Here is an 18924-nt window from a genome sequence, read left to right as displayed (position 1 = left end):
TTAAAACCCTGATATAAATTGGTGAAGCTCATGGCCCAGATGAGTCTAGCTATGCTGTTCTAAACTTGAAGCATTATTAAAGGTATTATTTAAGAAATACCATTCTAGAGTTGACAATATTGTTTCTCTTTCCATACTCCAAAGGGGAAGGAGCTGTCGATACTCCAGGTATCAGTATCTCTTCATTTCTGTCTAAGGCATATTTCCATTGTGTGAATGGATGGAGTCTGGGGGGCCAGGGGTTACCTTTATGGTTATCGCAGTACGTTGTGAAGCAGGACAGTTGTCTCACTAAAGGCCCTGAACTTAGATTTCCCCACACCATTAATATATCAGGATGTATAAGTCAGGGACTATTTGGGTATGGCTTGAGGAAGGTAGACATTATTAGGTGGATAAAAAGTTGTTATTAGACCTTTTTTTATAGTGTAGTTAAAGCCAGTCAATCATGATGTCTAGTTAAAACTTATGCTGAAAGTAGTTAAAACTTCAGAATTAAATATTTTGAAAATTATTAAAGGCACTTAAGGGCAGTCAGGGAAGCAAGGAGTACTTGGTGGGGGTGAAGAGCAAGTCAAGTGGCCACCACGGCCACCTTCCATCGAGAGGGGGTTTGTTAAACTGGATGAACTGGAGTCTCTGTTATCATGGCCATTTGGGGCTTAAGGCCCTTCCTAATGTGGGAAGTCCAATAGGATAGCCCTCAGAACCGGGCACGCCAAAGGGATTCAAGGGAAACTGATTGTTTCAAACATTAGAGCAGAGTTAATCCTCCTGGAGGGTTCATAACTACAAGTCACATCTCACCTGGGTGGTCTGAAAAGTTTCAAGCTGAGAATTTAGTATCAGAGGGTTCTGAACTGGTAGTGCTCCTTAGACTTCTACCAGCAATAAATGAATATCCTCTCCAGAGAACTCAGCTTCCTTTCAGATCCCACTAAATTTCCACATATGAAGCTCCAAGAATCCGGTGACAAAAGGAAATCATCACACGTGGAAGAAAAGAAGGGACCATAAGTTAGAGCCAGCAGAAAAAATCAGATAGTAGAATCAGACCCTCAAAGGCTTCAGAGATTGGAATTATCATAAACAGAATTTAAAATAGGTATGTTAAATACATTTTAAGAAATTAAAGAGAGGCTTAAAACACAAGTTGAGAAAGCAGATTTAAAAATAACCAAAAAGAGCTTTAGAAATAAAAGTAATATAAATTGAAAACTAAATGTTTGGCTTTAACAGAAGATGAGACAAAGCCAGGGAAAGAATTAATGGAAAGGAAGATACCATATGAGGGGTGAGATAGAGGGAGGGGATATGGGGACATATGTATGCATGTGCCTGATTCACTTTGTTTTACAACAGAAACTAACACAGTATTGTGAAGCACTTATACTCCAGTAAAGATCTATTAAAAAAAAAGATATTTGTGAAATTATCCAGAATTCTGCCTAGAATGATAAAGAAAAAGAAACTATGAAAGAGATGTTAAGAGAAATGTAGGGTAAAAAGAGAATATGTGTATAATCAGAGTCCCAGAAGGAAAGAGGAGAAAGGATGGGGTTCAGAATTTCCCAGAACTGATGAAAATCACCAGTCCAGGGTCAAGAAATGCAAAGAAATCAAGAAGGATGGATTAAAAACAAATCTTCATCTCAATGCTTCATAGCGAAACTAGAAGTCTAAAGACAAACAAAAAATCTTAAAAGCAGAGAGAGAAGACAGATTACACTTCAAGATTACTTTCAAAATTCACATTATAACTAGAGATGCTAGAAGACAGTGTAATGGTATTGCAAATGTACAGAAAGAAATGTCAATTTAGAATTCTTTATCAGTGAAGATTTTTTCAAGAGTGAGGGTGAAATACATACATTTCTCACTCAAAGAAAAAGTGAGAGAATCAGTCAGCACCTATGGCATGTATTTTAGGCAGAAGGAAGGCATTCGTAGATGGGACATCTAAGATGGAAATATGAAAGAAGAGCAAACTAAGTGGTAGACGTCTGGGTAAATCTAAACAAACATTGATATAAAACAAGAGTATAAAACAACATAAATAATGTATTGTAGTTTTGGAGGGTATTTTAAAGGTCCTTGTGTTGTTCGGGAGAAGATTCATGTAGTGATAAACTTTGGATTTAATCAGATAAATTTGCCTGTTAAAATTTCCAGGATAATCACTAGATGAATAGGAACAGAGTACATAACTTACAAACCAGAATAGGGGAGAAGTGGAAGCATTAAAAAAAAAAAATCAATCAATCCTAAAGAAGGAAAGGTGAGAGAAAAAAAACACAGATCCGGAGAAGACAAATGGGAAGTACAACATTAGATGGCAGAAATAAATTCACATATGTCAGCAATTATAATACATGCAATGGTCTAAATGCTCAATCTGAGAGTCAGTGATTATCAGACTAGGCTGAAAGCCAAAAGTAACATTTGTTAGATAAATCTACACATAATGATTTAGAAGGTTTTGATGTAATAGGATGAAAAGAGAGTTACTGATACTAGGTAAACACTAATCAGAAGAAAGCTGTTTAAGATACTAAGGCAAAAGCATTGCTAGAGTTTAAGAAAGTCACAACATAATGATCAGTTTACCAGGCAGATATAATAATTATAAACTGGCTTGCATATTACAACACAGCTCCAAACTATATAAAGCAAAAATGGAAAGAACTTCAAATTGAGATAGATAAATCCACCATCACATTAGGAGATTTCAAGTCATCTCGCCCATTAATTGAATTGTGTCGGGCAGATGCAAAACCAGTAATAGAAGATGTCAACAACACAATCATAATATTTGATCAAGGACATATTTTTATTTTTATTTAGTTATATTTTGGCTGTTCTGCATTGCACGGCTTGTGGGATCTTAGTTCCATCGACCAGAGATTGAACCTGGGCCCACAGCAGTGAAAGTGCTGGGTCCTAACCACTGGACCACCAGGGAATTCCCAAGGACATATTTTTATGTATATTCTTTACAAACACAGAAAATTAAAATAAGCTCAAAACATTTTAAGATTATTAGCTGATAAACTATGTTCTTTGACCACATGCAGACTGTGTCCTCTGATGACTATAGTCCTGAAATACGTTAACATCAATCGTCAAGTAGGAAATATTACTGCTGAAATAGGATCTTAAGAAGATCTAATACCAATTTGAAGGCTTGCCCTTTGTAGAGTTCTCTACCACTCATGTCAGAAGTTCTAAAACTGCTAAACTTATACCATGGGTTTCGATAAACATCTCACCAAGATAATTGTATTCAAAATTCTCTTTTTTCAGTAATTTTAAACAAATCATGCAAATTGTGTTCATCTGTGTTTCTATCCCCTTTACCTCAGTAATATCTGAATAGATAAATAAACCTCTTCATCATGGTCAGCCTAAAAGCCAGTTTAAAAAGATTTGTGTGTGCATATGTAGTATTTCCTCTTCATATACTTAAAGTAAATTAAAAATTATATTGTGCAGGGGTATGACTGTCACTTAAATCTCAACAAATGGTTGGAGAAAACAGTTGTATTAATAGTTCCTCACCACAAATTAAAAACTCCTGATGCAGGCACCCCAGGTAGGGTTCCTTTCTTTGGAGAAGAATTAAATATAATGAAAGTAGAAGTCTGAGAAATTTAGTGACACTTGGAGCAGAAGTGGTTTTTGAGTTTACAGATTTTTTTTCAAGGCTTTGGACTATGGTAACTTCTTATGTAGATAAGAGTTTTATTTGGGAAAAAAATTATGTGGTGTGTGTTGCCTCATTGTGTAACTGAAATCCACAGAATGATTTCTCAAAAGAGCACACAATTAGTAGCACTTTTAAATTTGAACATCTTGTCATTCATGTGATACACAAGTAGTAATTCCCATTTTACAAATGTAGGAACCGAGAAACTGAAGTGTCTCACCCCAAGTCAAGCTATGACAACACATTATGCTAAAATATAACTTTTTTGTTTCCCCATTATGTCCTGTCCTCATTTTAAACTATCAGGTCTGACTATGCAATATATCTTGTTCTCTTGACCAAGTAACAGCCTATCTTTGGTAAGAACGTTTGAGATCGGTATAACTGAGTTTAATTTTAGGTTCTTGATTCTAAATTCTTTATTTAATTCCCAAGACTCCCTGTTTAACTTGTATGTGTCATGACTCACACTCTATACATACCACATTTGGTTTCCTCTCATCCTCTTACCTTTTACATGAATAAAGTCTGAAGCAACCCCTATTTGGATGAAAAGCACTGAAGCCATGTGTCAAGGGTGGTAACGTGTGGGAGAAGCCTTCTCGGGAAGGTCTCTGCGTTAACAGCCCAGCCCTGGACGGCCTTTCGCACGTCCATCCTAAGACTACTTCTAGCTCTGTGCTCAGTAGATCCTACATAGAAGGCAGCACCCCAGGGAGAGAGGCGGTATAGGGTAGACCTGGTTTGAAATCCAACTTGGCCATCACCACGGGGTTGGCTTGGCCCGCTTCTTCATCTATGAGATGCTGGTGAAAGTGTCTGTCACGTAGAGTGACCGCAAGTGCTGGGACGGTGCATACCAGCTGCTCCCACGTACCCCAGGGCTCTGAACACTGCAGCTCTTTGTACAAGCCCCTCTGCCCTCGGGCCGCCGTCCAGCCCCTAGCTCCCTGGCTGCCCTTTCAGAGGCCTGTCCCTTCGTGGGTGTGTCCCCAGGTGAGTGCTTGGCCGTGCGGTGGCCTGTGGTGGGGGAGGTCTGTGTCCCCGATGTGCAAACAAGTGGAGCACTGTTATTTGGCTGCTTGGCAGGGCTCTTGAGCAGGTGCACGTCCTAACCATCCCGACTCCAGCGGGGGCGGCTCTGGATTCGGAGATAACCAGGCCCAGCTGGAGCTGAGCGGCACCTGGAGCTCCGTGCGGGTTTGCAGCCTGATTGCAATGAAACGCACCAGCCTACGCAGGGTGGAGCAAACACGGGCAATTGGTGCTCCGGGCGCACGCGGGGTGGAGCACAGGGCGAGTCCAGGTGCTTCCTCAGGTTCTTTGCTTTCCGGGGGCTGCAGCCCTGACGCCCCGAGCCTGGACCGGCCCCGGGGAGGCAGCCGGCCGGTCCGGCGCTCAGGAGCCGGGGCACTTGCGGTCTGGCCGCACAGCGGTCCGCGAGCCACCGGGTAGGGCCCCTAGGGGGGCCCCCCGACGCCCGCCCACGGCCCGGCCCCCCCCGCCCCCCGCGCGGGGGCGGGTGGGCCGCGCGGCCCAGGTGAGGCGGTCCGGCTGCGGCCACGCCCGCCGACTTCCTGGTTCGCGGAAGGTGCAGGCAGCGCGAGGGGGCGGCGGGGGCGGCGGCCGCGCGGTCACCCGGGCGTGGGGGCGGGGCGGGCGCAGCTCCACCGCCGGGCCGCGGCCGCCGGGCTCTGAGCGGCCGTTCCCGCGGCGGCCGGCGGGGCGGGGCGGCCCCCGCGACATGCAGCCATGGACTGCAGGACCAAGTGAGTGCGGGCGGCGGGCGGCGGCCCCTCCTCGGTCCCCCGACCCCGGGCCCCAGGACCCCTGGGTCCCCGGACGGCCTAGGCCGCGGAGCCTGCGGGCGGCGGGGCCGCGCGGCCCGGCGCGGAGGCCTGGGCGCCGGCGCGGCCGCTGCGGGTCCTGGGCCGCGGGTCGGACGTGACAGCCGGGCGCCCGCGCCGCGCCGGGCCTCGCGGTGCGGGTGTGCGGTGTCTTCCCGGCGCGGTCCCAGGTCCTTCTTTTTACGCCTCTTCTTAGGACCTGAAAGGGGCCCCCGTGTGCGGTGATACGGCCGCTGGTCCCTGCCAGAGGGTCTCGGGGGCTGGGTGGGCGGTGGTGGTGTTTTGATGTGTTGGCTCCGGTACCCACCAGGGGAGGCTTTTCTTCAGGAGTCGAATTAGGCAGAAAGCTATTTGTGTTAAGTGTGGTGGTTTTCTTTTGGGTACCTTAGAGGCATGAGTTTTATATTTTGCTACAGAAACTTAGTTTGCAAAGAATTTCATCTTTCTTCTCTTCCCCCGCCCCCCTTAACCCTCCCTTCCTCCGAGTTTAAAATCGTGAATATTTCTTTTAGCGTGAAAGGCCTTTAAAATTTCCCAGTATAGTGGAATCGATATTTACTATTTACACTTGAGAGATCCTAAAGACTATTACGAAAATAGGAAAATTGTGTGATTTAGAATTGTTTTCTTCGCTGTTTGATATCTTGCGGGGGGGGTGGGTTGCTAGGTGCATGACGTGAAAAGTGTACCTTTTGACCTGAATCGGATTAGGAGGGAGGGTCACCTGACTGAGGGTCCAGATTGATTATTCCCATTGAAGCAAGTGAATCTTGGGAGGGCTGAGGAAACTTATATTTGGAAATAAATTTATGTGGGTTGTCGCTTCCTATGTTTCTTGTAATAAATTTAAAAAAAATCGAGTGTTTATTTAGAAGCCAAAGCTGCCATTAGTTTCTTGAAGGAAGTGCATATTAAAAACAGCCAATGTACACAAAGACACTAAGGTCTCCTTAGCAGGAATAAGTGAAATATATTAACAGTTTGATCACATGGACTTTGTGGTATCAGACTTTGACCTTTTATCTTCTGGCAGAAAGAGATTAAAACAACTAAGTTTAAAAAAAACCCCAGAACTATGTTTTTAAAACAGATTTCTCAATAGGTTTCAATTTGCTTTTTGAAATAAAGCAGAGACTATGTTGAATGTATGAGCAGTTAGTGAAGATGCAGATAACTTTTGAATGAAGCAAAGCCTCACTGTTCTTAGTGGTAAAATCCAAGTATTGAGGCAGATGTCCAATTTCCCCAAAGATAATTGACATAAAATAAGGCTTTTTTTGGTTGGCCTTGGAGGCTATGTATAGTTTGGTACTTTAAACATGCTTATGTGCTGTAATTATTATATCTCAAGAAAAGTGTATGCGAAGTATTGCATTTAAGGAACATTATCAATGTGTCATGTTGCTCTAGAACATGGCAGGTGGAACTAGGTGTTCATTTACATCTGTATTGCAAGTGCTTTGAAGAAAGCTGGAGAACCTGCTGTCAAGCTCTGCTGGCGGGGAAAGGTAGAGACACTTAGGAACGTACTGGCTTTGATTCAATAAGATAAAGGCAATGCTTTATATTTATACAGCACTTAATACTTTACAAAGTACTTCCATGTGTATTATTTGATTTGTAATCCTCACCATTATTCTTTGAAGCGAACAAGGTACTTTATAGGTAAGAAAACAGGCTCAGAGGTTAAATGTTTTGCCCCAGGACTCCAGACTCCTAAGCCTCAGGGTTCTTAAGTTGCTGAACTAGGAAAAACCTTTACTTCTTCTACGCTGTGGTCATATAGTTATATGGAACATACTGAGACAAGAATGAGATTAATTTTTATAGTTAAGAAAATATAAACTTTGTAATAGGAAATAAAAATAACAAAGTTCTTTTTCTTTTAGGGAAAATCCAGAAAGAACCTTTGACTTGGTATTGAAAGTGAAATGTCATGCCTCTGAAGATGAAGGTACGTGTGTTTGCTAATTCAAAACAAGCGCTAATGTCGTAGACGACCAGAACGTGGTGGCATCAGGATAATACTGAATTAAATGTGTATTCTGTGTCTAGTGTCTCAAGTTCTGGTAGTAAAATAGATGCTAAGTCTTTGCCACGAGGTGGTAGCAATCCAGAATGTTATCTGTGCAGCATAAATTTCAGGTCTATGTAAAGGCCATGTAACTTACAACTTAACTTTACCATTGGTTGATGAAGTTATTGTTAGTTTTGGTGGAAGGGCACGCCTTTTCATTTTTCATTTGTTTTTGAAAATTCAGCTCCTTTTTTAAATGCTAGCAAAAAATTTCTTGCCTGTACAAATGGGAGCCGCACCAGTTCCCTTCTGATGTTTCCCAAATGCAGAATGTGGACTGAGTACCCCCTCCATGGGGTTCACTCCGGGAGCTTAGGACTTTCAGGGGGAGGTAAACAATCACGGGACATTACTTGGAAGGGTTTCAGCTGTCAGTTCTATGTAATTTCCTGAAAAGACAAGAACACTTTAGGATCATGAATTTTGGTCAGTTTCCCCCCTACTTTTTTCGTGTGTGTGTGTGTGTGTGTGTGTGTGTGTGTGTGTGTGTGTGTGTGTGTGTGTGTGTGTTGGGTGGTGGAAAAGAGTAAGGGACGTCTCTTCTTGCTCATTTCCTTCGTATTGTGCCCTCATGAGATATGCTTTCATGGGTATCTCCAGTGTATGATTTCACTGCCAGTGTACTTAGACCCCAGACAGCTTGATGATTCAGTGTGGAATTTCTGTCCAGACTAGTTGTCCACTCTTAAGCCTTGGTGGAAAGTCTCTCAACACTCTTAGCTCCTGAAACCGGCCAGCAGTTATATGCTCCTAAGCAATTTGGAGCTGCACACCTTAAAATAGAGGAACCTAACCCAGCTGTGGTGAAGTGGGCCTAGCTAATTTTAGGTGGGAAGTCAGACACCTTACTGGCTCTGCCAGCCCTGCCTGCTGCACTTAGGCCCATGTGAGTTGCAGCTGTGGTCAGGTTTTTCCCCAGGCCGGGACTGATCCTAGGTTGTACGTGAGCTTTCTCCGATTAAAAAGGTAATCTTTTGTTGTCCTATAGGTATTAACATTGGTCTGTTTACGTTCCTTCCAGGACCAAGTAAGTTCTCTTTGAAGACTCCAATGGATACGTTATTATTATTATTTTTTAGCTCCAATTTAAATCTGTTCTTCTAGTATATTTGATATGAATAAATCTTCACGGTACCTACCATAACATCAGCTAAGGTGTGTGAAGTAGTGCTGACCTGATGTGTTTGTAAAACAGGCTAAATTCCTTTGGCAAACATGGCTTCTCTGTAATTTTAAATGCATGCTAATATGATCTTGATGAAAGCATGGCCCTACCTTATGGAACGCCCGATCGGTGCACGTGTGAGAGGGATTCGGACTTTCCATGCAGACTCCTGCGCAGTTTACTCCTGATTTCCGCCCTCTGCCTTTTTCCATGTTTCAGGAACTGGTCCTTTCAGTTGGTATCTTTTACTTGTGCCCTTCTTTTATTACCTTCTTGCTTTTTTGCTGTTGTTATTGTTAAATCGCTACTCATCAGAAACATCTTCATTTGTATTTTAACCATTTATCCAGCATGATGAAGTTGGGAATATAATAAATGGTTAAAATAAGCACTTTGGCTTCTCTGTAGGTTGCAATTAATCCATTCTACCCACGTATTCCATTAAAATGGCTCATTGGCAGCAAATTCAAAAGATTTTTTAAAAAGCTAAATTCAGCTATGTAAAAAGCATTAACAACTGTTCTTTTTTGATTGTGACTTAAATATATGAATACAGCTAACATTTTAGGGCCTAACAAGTTATACTTTTTGTGCTCTAAGAAGTGATGCTACTGTATAACTGAAATTTTATGTCAAGTTGAGAATTCGATGTTTCTAAATTTTTTTTGTTAGTTTTCTACTATATTGATAAATATTGAAGGGCAAAATGTCCAGAAATTATTAAAATACGTTATTGGAATATTCTTCTTTAACTGTCAATGAAACCTATTTATCTAATGAGTCTCATATACGTATCAGTTTGTTTAAAGTAGGATACTTTTTTTTGGCTAACATTTACATGAACATGGATGATATTCTTATGTAGTAATGGACCTATAAAACAAAATGTGTAAATTAGGATGTTTTAGGGTACAGATATAAAACCAATTTAAATAATAAGGAAACTTGGTATTTCATACGAGAGGAAGTTTAGAAATAGGTCACCAGAGATCTAGGTTCTTTCTGCATCTGGGCTCTGCCATCCACAGCAACGGTGTCACTGGGAGGCTTAGGTTCCTTGTGGTGATAGAATGGCTGTCAGATAAGTCGGACCTCTGCTTTCTTGTTTATAACTCTGGGGATGACAGACGTCGGCTTTTCATGGTGCTCTCTTTAGCGCCAGAAAGTTTCTTTCCGCAAATCCCCCAGAACATTGGGTCCCAGTGGCCCAAGTTGGCCTGGGCCCGACCAGTCCTAAAATAGTCATTGGAGGGGTGAATGGCAATACTGTCATGATTGATGTACTAGACAACTAGCAGGGAACAGAAGTCGGGAAATCAATTTAAAGGCTCTTGGCCTTTCTCAGAACACTGGTTTATTTTTTATTATTATTATTATTATTTTTTGGGCGGTACGCGGGCCTTTAACTGTTGTGGCCTCTCCCATTGCGGAGCACAGGCTCAGCGGCCATGGCTCACGGGCCCAGCCGCTCCATAGCATGTGGGATCTTCCTGGACCGGGGCACGAACCCGTGTCCCCTGCATCGGCAGGCGGACTCCCAACCACTGCGCCACCAGGGAAGCCCCCTGGTTTTGAATGAATTATGTATTTCTCAGAATATTGGTGTAGTTTTTTGATGACTCTGTTTGATCCAGTAGAAAATATGATGCTCAGGGTAAACTTGGTTTATGCTAAGACTGGTCATGTTACATTAAGATATTTGGCATGTTTCTTGTTTACTTATTAATAGAGACGTTTTAACTTATTTATCCCAAATAATTTACATCATAAATATCTTCAGAGACAGACTGTCATCAACTGAGTTTGAGTTAGCGATTGGCAATGGCACTGCTGAGCTGTAACTTGGTACATCTGGCTCTGGTGAGGTGATCATCGTCATCTCATCTGTTGCTGTTTGGACTTGTTTTAAAGGCATTATATTGATTTTTTTTTTTTTTTGAAAAGGACAGATTTTAGAGCACATGTGAAGGGCCCCACAGATTTAAACATGGCTGTGAGTGGGGTTGGTAGTGTTTCCTAGCGTGTCCCCTTTGTGTTAGTGGACGGGGTTCTGGTGGTGTCCGCCCGGCTGGCTGGGGCGTGTTCTCGTGGATGTTTTCCTGGCAGGACAACTTCCCTGGTAGCTTCTGCTCCAGCTCTCCGAGAGTGAGGTGCCAACATCTAGGTCTTAACGCTCTTCCTGTTGGGTTTCCAGACTGATGGCTGGCGCCCCTTTTCTCCTCTTTGCTGTCTGTCTTCTTCCCAGCCATCAGGGAAGATCAGCCAGCAGGGTGGCCTCCCTCCGATTCTAATAACAGAACTTATTGTAACCCGGCTGCCCCTGCTTTCCCCAGAGTGATTCAGGGAAGTGAAAGGTAACCCTTGCTCAGTAGAAGATGGGAGATGCCGTCTCTTGGGGTTTTCCTTCCAGGCAGTGGCCTTGGCGCTCCGCTTTCTCTTTCGTATTGTTGGCAGTGCACCCCCAGCAGCAGCCCCTACTTGTGTAGCGCTTTGTGCCACACACAGTTCTGGGTACTTTACAGAAATGCTGAGGTAGGAAATGAAGAAAACTTGCCCAAAGCAGTCTGGCTCCAGAGTCTGTATTTTAACCTATTGCCTTTTAATAGGTTTGATATATGCATGTATATTTTAAACCTGCTGCCTCTGTTACCTCTCAGTGTGCAGTAACTTTGCATCAGGAAATACTAGAGGATAAAATGTATGCGGTTCAGGTATTTTTCTTAAAACAGGAATACAGTGTTTTCCTGGAAATTAATGAATGAAGTGTAATTCCACATAAAATAACTAGTGAGCTTTTTCCTTGTAGTGTTGATTCTGGCGCTACTCTTTTTAGGATTTCCATCTCCGTATTTAGTGACTCTTTGATCTAACAGTTTTACTTATTAGTAGTGTTCAGCACATCTTTTAGCAAGTCTTGTCTTCTTTATCCCTTTCTCTTTAGCTAGAATAATTTCTCTTAGGAACAAATCCCTCCTTGCTACTGACTTTCCACTTTTATCAGCCTGTCCAGCCCAGTGTCAGATTATGCATCCTTCTGATCTCTAGCTTATGTGAACAGTGTAACTGCCTCTTTTTTCTTAAATCAGAACCTTAGGCCAAAGAATCCTGCCTTAGTCTGTGTCCCCCATGCCCTGCAAATGAAAGGTACTTCTAAACTCACTTTTGCATTGGATGCGTTTTTCGTCTATAGGGATACTGTTTACACAGGTTCACACCATTTTGCTTCTTCCTGTGTTTTAGCACTTACTGTGTTCTTCTAGATATGTCTAGTATAGTAATATAGAGACATGTAGATAGAGCACAGCGTCTGCTTGCCCTGCTTCATGGAAGCTCTTCAAGGACTGGCCCACGACATAGTAACTGTAAGTATCCTTAAGGAACAGTTTAGCGCAGTAACTGGTGTGTTTAGTGAATAGTTACAGAGTGAATAACAGAAGTTGGACGGAGCATAGTGCCTGACCATTGGTCGGATGAATTCACAGAGGCTGCCCTTATGGACGCGATCCTCAGTGTGTGCTGGTGGACAGTAGCAGGGACATTAGCGACCTGTGACTGCCTATGCCTTGGGCGGGGCTGTTTGGGGTTCCTGTGCTCAACCCCCCTCCCCCATTCAGGACCCACATCTGCCCGGCTCCCTCCCCTCACGTCACAGGATTTACTGGGACACGTGCTGTGTTTGTGCGTTTGTGGAGGCCGCCCTAAAGCCCGTTGACACCCCTCCACACATGCCAAAACCCCACGAAAACCTTAACAATTGGAAAGTAGAACTTCGATGAGTCATATGTACGATAAAATGGTCTAGGAGACTTTACAAATTGCCGAAAGTGGAAAAAATTCTGTGAGTAAAACGCGGTTCCCCTGCTTTTGCTCTCGCTTTGTGTTCGTTAAGGAACTCTGAGTCCCTCTCAGCCCATGTGCTCTAGGATAAATTAGAGTAATCTTGAGTGAAAGTTTTAACTGTATATCCTACATTGTAGAAGAAAGCAAAACTTATTTTCTCATAGTTGCTAACCAGGGGCAAAGTTTAATGTGGTTCTTGAGGAGCATATCTTTGACTTACACCATTTGCGTTTTACGTCGAAAATATTGAGAACAGCTGTACTTTTCTGTTTGGCTCTGAGTATTACCTCCTTCACGCAGCTGCCTGCAGGAGAAAAAGCAAGTCACATTTCAGGGTTCAATATTTGTTGATTGTTACTTTGATAGGGATGCTGCAGAATTTATATTTTGGTAGTTTGACTGTAACTTGTCTCATTAGGTGCTTTTATTTCTTCACATGCTCTTTAATTTGGCTGCTTTGGTCCAAGGTGCCCTCTTGATTCTCCAGGTGAGTGACCGTTCCATTGGAGGTGAGGCAGCTCCTCCAGGCGCTGTGCGCTCAGGCTGCTGTTTGGCCGCTGCTGTGTTGCACGGTGCCATGAGTGTGTTCAGGTTTTTTCTTGGAACTTCCTTGTTCTCTTGACTTTCAAGGTAATATGTTTCCGGTATACTTTTGATAATATTCCCTCATTTGGAGAGAATATTGAGATTATGATCAAATAATATCCCTCTTTCTTTTCCTCCAAATTTTACTTTTTTACTTGCAAGTTAGAGGACAGTAATTTACCTTTTAAAATATACAATTTCAAAGTGCATATACAGTATTAGCAGTAGACATTTTTGGAGTACTTTAAACAAGCAGCCATGGAATTATTTTAGATAACAATGAAAATCAAAGGGATTAAGGGTGAAATGTGTTGTCAATCAATTCCAAAAGAATCCTTCTTCTGTAGAAATAGGTTTTAATATTTAACATTCAAAAACTCTTCCCACTTTCAAACTCTTAGGCTTAATGCTAAAGGGGTATTATGGAAACTAGGAGAATTTAAAAAAAAAATTTTTTTTTTCGAGCTAGAAAGCATTCAAGACAGCTTTAATAAACTCCTGAGATGCTGTGATGGTCTTGTACGGTTAGGTTAAATGGTTTTCCTGCTGTATTTATTTTGGGCACAGCTAGGCTCTTAGTTTACATAAATTAAGGATGTTAATTTATTCCAGGTGGTGGTTTGATTTTTATCTATGGAAAAGGGTGTGTTGTTTTGCATTTCTGTGGTAGGTCAGTCCTCAGGCCTGGTTGGGGAACTTGCCAGAGATGCTCCTGAATTGATTTTCTAGAGGCGTTTAGGAGGTTAGTAGCGCCTGGGGTCTTAGGGCACACTGCAGAAGAGAACAGTAGAAATTGTAGAACTGGAAGTTTCCTTAAAGAGCATCCGGTATAGCCCATTAGAGGGGAACCGCGTTGACACGTTCTCTGACTCCTGGAGCCCCTCTGGTCCCAGCAGGCAGGTGCGTTGTCATCATGCTGCCCAGTGACCACACAGAGACCCAGATAGAGCATCACACAGGCCTCCCCCACCCCTCGCACCTGGCTTTAAAATTACCCCTCTGCTCAGCACTCTGCAAATCACTATTTCTTTAAGTAGGTGGTGTTGCTTAATGTATTTATCTGATTAAAGTAATTCACAGTGAGGTGTGAACAACTGGTAGACAGCCCTCAGGGGAGCATTTTAATTTTAAAGAAAGCCTTGTACACTTGAATTAATTAGAAAGATGCAACTTTCTATAGTGGAAAGATCTCTGAACTGAGGATCAAGTGCACCTCTGTCGGTTACTGGTTAGGTTACTCATTTTCCCCCATTTATATAGATACTCTGTTTGTAATTTGTGATTAACAGCTTTAATATGAGTGTAAGTATATTTAGAGTGTTTGTTCAGTGAATTTCATTAAGACTCTTTTTTTTTTGGTTTGTAAGTTCTCAGTTAATGAAATAAAGTTATAGCATCATGGTTACAGAGCCTTATTTACCACTTCATTTTCTCTGATTAGGCTTGCAGTTAGATGTATTACAGAAACAAATAAAAACTATGTATCTAATTTATACAATGTGTCAGTAAGTGTGCCAAGAGCCTACAAATCCTATTTATCTTCACTACAACCATATGAAGTGGGGACTGTTATCATTTTCATAAAGATGAGGAAATGGAATCTCAGAAAGGTTAAATAATGTGCCCAAGTCACACAGCTGTAAGAGGTGGGACTGTGATTTGAATCTGTTTTTCTGATTCTAGAACCATTATGCCGTGCTGCCTTTAAAATAATCATCTTTTTCTAATAGCAATGACTTTTTTTGCAGCAATTTTAGAAAACCATCCTTTTAGACAATCCCTAATTCTAGGCTTGACCAGAGTTGTTGTGATATTATATGAAAAATTTTAACAAACGTCAGTCAAAAGATGAAAAAGGGAAGAAAAGTATAAACGACATAGGAAATATTCAGTCCCCTTTCATTCATTCAGTGAGTGTTTCTGAGTGGCTGTTATATGTCAGACACAGATGCAAAGCAGTTGAGAAGGTGACATTCTCGGAGAGAGTGTGTCAGTTCCAAATCAGTGACTGTAATCATGTTGCAGGGGCTGTGGCCGGGCTGGCACAGTGCCCAGCACCGAGTGTGAAAAGGGCGGCACCTCATTCTGCTCTGGGTCATGGGGTCCATGGTGGGGGGGTGGTCCTGACGGGATGTAGGGAGAGACAGATGTCTTGTCAGCTCTCAGCTGGGCACCAGGCGGTTATCTCTTTCCAAAGTTAGTTGTTGTACTTCGTCTTCAGAATCTTGTGTGAATAATTAAGAGTAAAGAATATACTGCTTTTGGTGTAAATATTTCGAACTAAGGAAGATGATTAAGAAGGACTCTCTCTGCTACAGTGTGACCTGCCTTGGCAGGGGATTGTTGGGCTTACTCAGAGCCTAACACAGTGTCTGACCCAAAATATCTGTTCAGTGAGTATTTGCTCAATTGCTGAACCACTATTTTTAAGGTACTGAGATGGCTTTTAAGGAAAAGGAATGAAAATTATGAAGGGTGTTGAAGGGTACTGCTATTAAAATCTTTTCTTTTTAAAAAATATAACAACTTTATGAAACAGGTGGAATTTGTGAAAGTGAAGCTACAGAAGTAGAAGGTATAAAAAGAAGTTGCTGAGTAATGATCCTTTTGATATTTGCCTCATGGCAGTTATATTGTATATTGAACTTGGTCTTTACCGTCCTGACTATGTGAACACTGGATTTTAGGTTTCTGAGGACGAGCATCTCTTTGGATCTCTTGTAGATTTTTGGAAGGTGTCATCTGTATGGATGATGTTCAGTAGTGACTTAAGTTATACTCTATTATTAAGTGAAATTAGTAAAAGGTTGTGCTGTATTTCCAATACCTATTTTAGATTTCTTAAATCTTTTAAAAAACTTTAATGTGTAGAACTTTGAAAGGCTATAGATTTTTATTACCACAAGCAATAGGTGCTTTATTTAATTTTTTTTTTTTTTTTTTAAGTAGAACTGTTGGGAAACCACAAACTCTAACTTAATAGGCAGAACTGGTAAAGATCAGATAGAGCCTTTTCCTCTTTCAGTTCCGTCTTATCATTTGAATCTGAAAATAAAGCATAGAACTAACAGTTTAGTACATCTGATGGTCTTCTGCAAATGTGTAAGCATCCAGAAATTAGTCATTTCAAAAATAATTTTGTCTTGGCTTGGTAGCAGAGATGCACCAGCATAAAGATATGTTTAGTGTTCACATTTATCATTAATGAAAATTAAGCAGTCCTTTAAAATTTTGTAACCTGAGTAATTGTAAAATTTAGACTTCTTATTCATTCTGATAAAAGATTGTTTGAAACAGCATGAATTTGTCCAGAAAACATTGGTTGAAATGAAACACAAATAAGTTCAGAAGTGTGTTAATGTCCTCAAGGTCTGCACCTTAAAAAATACATGGAAGTGGTTCAGGAAAGATTCTGAAGTGGCTTTTTTTTTTTTTTTTTTTTTTTGCGATTCCAGTGTATTTTGGATATGATATTTGGAAGAGGAAGTCATGTAATATTAGGGGAATTTTTTTCAAGATCTTGGTCATTGTTAGTCTTTTATATACATTAAAATGGTATTTTGTATTTAATGATTATAAGCAATTCATGAGCTTACTTTCAGAAAATACTGCTTTATCTATTTTTATTTTGTTCTTATCACCTCGGAGGGCATGAGAACTAACTTTTGGAGTGGTCGTTGTGCTGTGCAATGTGTGATTTTGGTGATGAATATCTGCAGAATAATCATTGTGATAGTAAGGGGCAACACAGTTTCCTCAAGATTATGTGTTGGTTGTGTTTACTCTGTACAGGTTTTGACATGGTGCAAAAGACATAGTAAGCTAAGAATTGTTATGTACAAAGATACTAGTTTCCAAGTTTTCAGTGGTTACTGTTGTGTTTGTTCATAACAGTGTTTACTCTAAAAAGTGGAAATATTAAAATGGAATATGACTTGCAAGCCAGGATTTTAATTTGTAAATATTTATTTCATTCTTAGCTCGATAGTTGAAGACATAAATGAATCTCCAGTATAACGCTTTTCATGTGGCATTGTTCTGCATTTGGTTTTTGAGGCTGATGTAGCTGTCCAGAATTCTTTATGTAGCCATTATAAAATCCATTCGCTTATAGTTTACTCAGTTTGGGAATTCATATAATCTCTTGGTAATTTTTTTTTTTTTTTTTTTCGGTACGCGGGCCTCTCACTGTTGTGGCCTCTCCCGTTGCGGAGCACAGGCTCTGGACGCGCAGGCTCAGCGACCATGGCTCACGGGCCTAGCCGCTCCGCCGCATGTGGGATCTTCCCGGACCGGGGCATGAACCTGTGTCCCCTGCATCGGCAGGCGGACTCTCAACCACTGCGGCCACCAGGGGAGCCCTCTTGGTAATTTTTTGACTCATTGCCCTTAGGTGTTATCCAGATAGGCAATGACCGTTTTGTTTATAGGTGGGTTTGGAAAGAAGAGTGGAGATGCCCCTCATATCAAGTTTTCTACCTTAAACCTTGTATCATATACCACTACTTTCTTCCTTGTGGTTCATTCAAATGGTGGCCAGAGTATTGACGATGAGGTCAGTGAATACTTCAGAATTGCCAAGCCATCACAGTAGGACTGAGTTATATTTACCATGGTTTACAGCTTATATTTTCATGGTATTGTAGTTCTTTGAAAATGTATGATTTGTATTACGTTTAATATGTATGACAGATTTAACACATAATTTATATTTACTTAACATCATTTTAAATTTGACTAGAATTCACCTTAGATATGGCTGAATTTAATTTGGTAATAACACAAAAATTATGCATTGTTATTAAGGGACTTATCGATTCATATTCTGAGTTACAGCTCTTAATTTAAAAACTAGGCTTGAGGAGAGTGGACGGTGGGTGCTTTTGCTTGGCTTATGGGTTGGAGGAGGTGGGTAAGCTGGAGCTCAGTGGTCCCTGAGAGATGTCTTCTTCCTGTACAGATGTTTATGGCCCATAGGGGCGGGGGTGCTGAATCTTCTACAACCAAAGGAAAGGCCAGAGGCCCTGTTTCTGCTTCTGGGATCTGTAACCAGTAACTTGGCCCACTGAGGCCGGCGAGCTGTTTGCACACCTCATGCCACGGAGGTGTTAAATTCTGGAATTTGTATTTGCCTTGTTTCACTCTTACTTTTTGGTGTATGCCGTGTTTATTCTTTCATACCTTATTTTTTTTTATGGCTAAATAAATATTCCATGGTGTGCATGTATATATACATATATATGTATATATATACACACACACGTACACACACACACACACCACATTCCTCTGTTGATGGGCACTTGGGTTGCTTCCATATCATGGCTATTGTAAATAATGCTGCAGTGAACATAGGGATGCATATATCTTTTCTAATTAGTGTTTTTGTTTTCTTCGGATAAATACCCAGAAGTGGAATTACTGGATCATATGGTAGTTCTATTTTTAATTTTTTGAGGAGCTTCCATACTGTTTACCAAAGTGGCTGCACCAATTTACATTCCCACCAGTAGTGCAGGAGGGGAAGGTGAATGTTATGAAAGGTAATTGTTGTGGAAACTCTCAGAGCAGACACACTCTACGTAAAACTGATGCTTACTCTTTGATTGAATATGAATAGGTAGTTAAATCTCTGTTTCAAGGTGAACAGGAGTAAATGGGTCTGATGACATGATTTTCTAAACACCTGAAGTTCGGAATCCTC

General features: G+C 41.4%; 1 protein-coding gene across 1 annotated transcript in view; it reads left to right on the top strand.

The window, feature by feature from the left end:
• Positions 1-5458: 5458 nt before the first annotated feature.
• Positions 5459-18924, top strand: part of DENND1B (DENN domain containing 1B) — a gene marked incomplete at its 5' end in the record, with an annotated part of 258945 nt that continues 245479 nt past the window's right edge. Inside the window, 2 exons of the mRNA XM_079697193.1 lie at positions 5459-5475; positions 7443-7507. Of these exons, the coding sequence (XP_079553319.1) occupies positions 5459-5475; positions 7443-7507 (82 nt within the window). The remainder of the gene's footprint in view (positions 5476-7442; positions 7508-18924) is intronic.

The sequence above is a fragment of the Hyperoodon ampullatus genome, assembly GCF_949752795.1.
Source record: "Hyperoodon ampullatus genome assembly, chromosome: 2".
Classification (NCBI taxonomy): domain Eukaryota; kingdom Metazoa; phylum Chordata; class Mammalia; order Artiodactyla; family Ziphiidae; genus Hyperoodon; species Hyperoodon ampullatus.
Note: the sequence above shows the minus strand (reverse complement) of the source record. Positions and strands in the feature narration are given on the sequence as shown.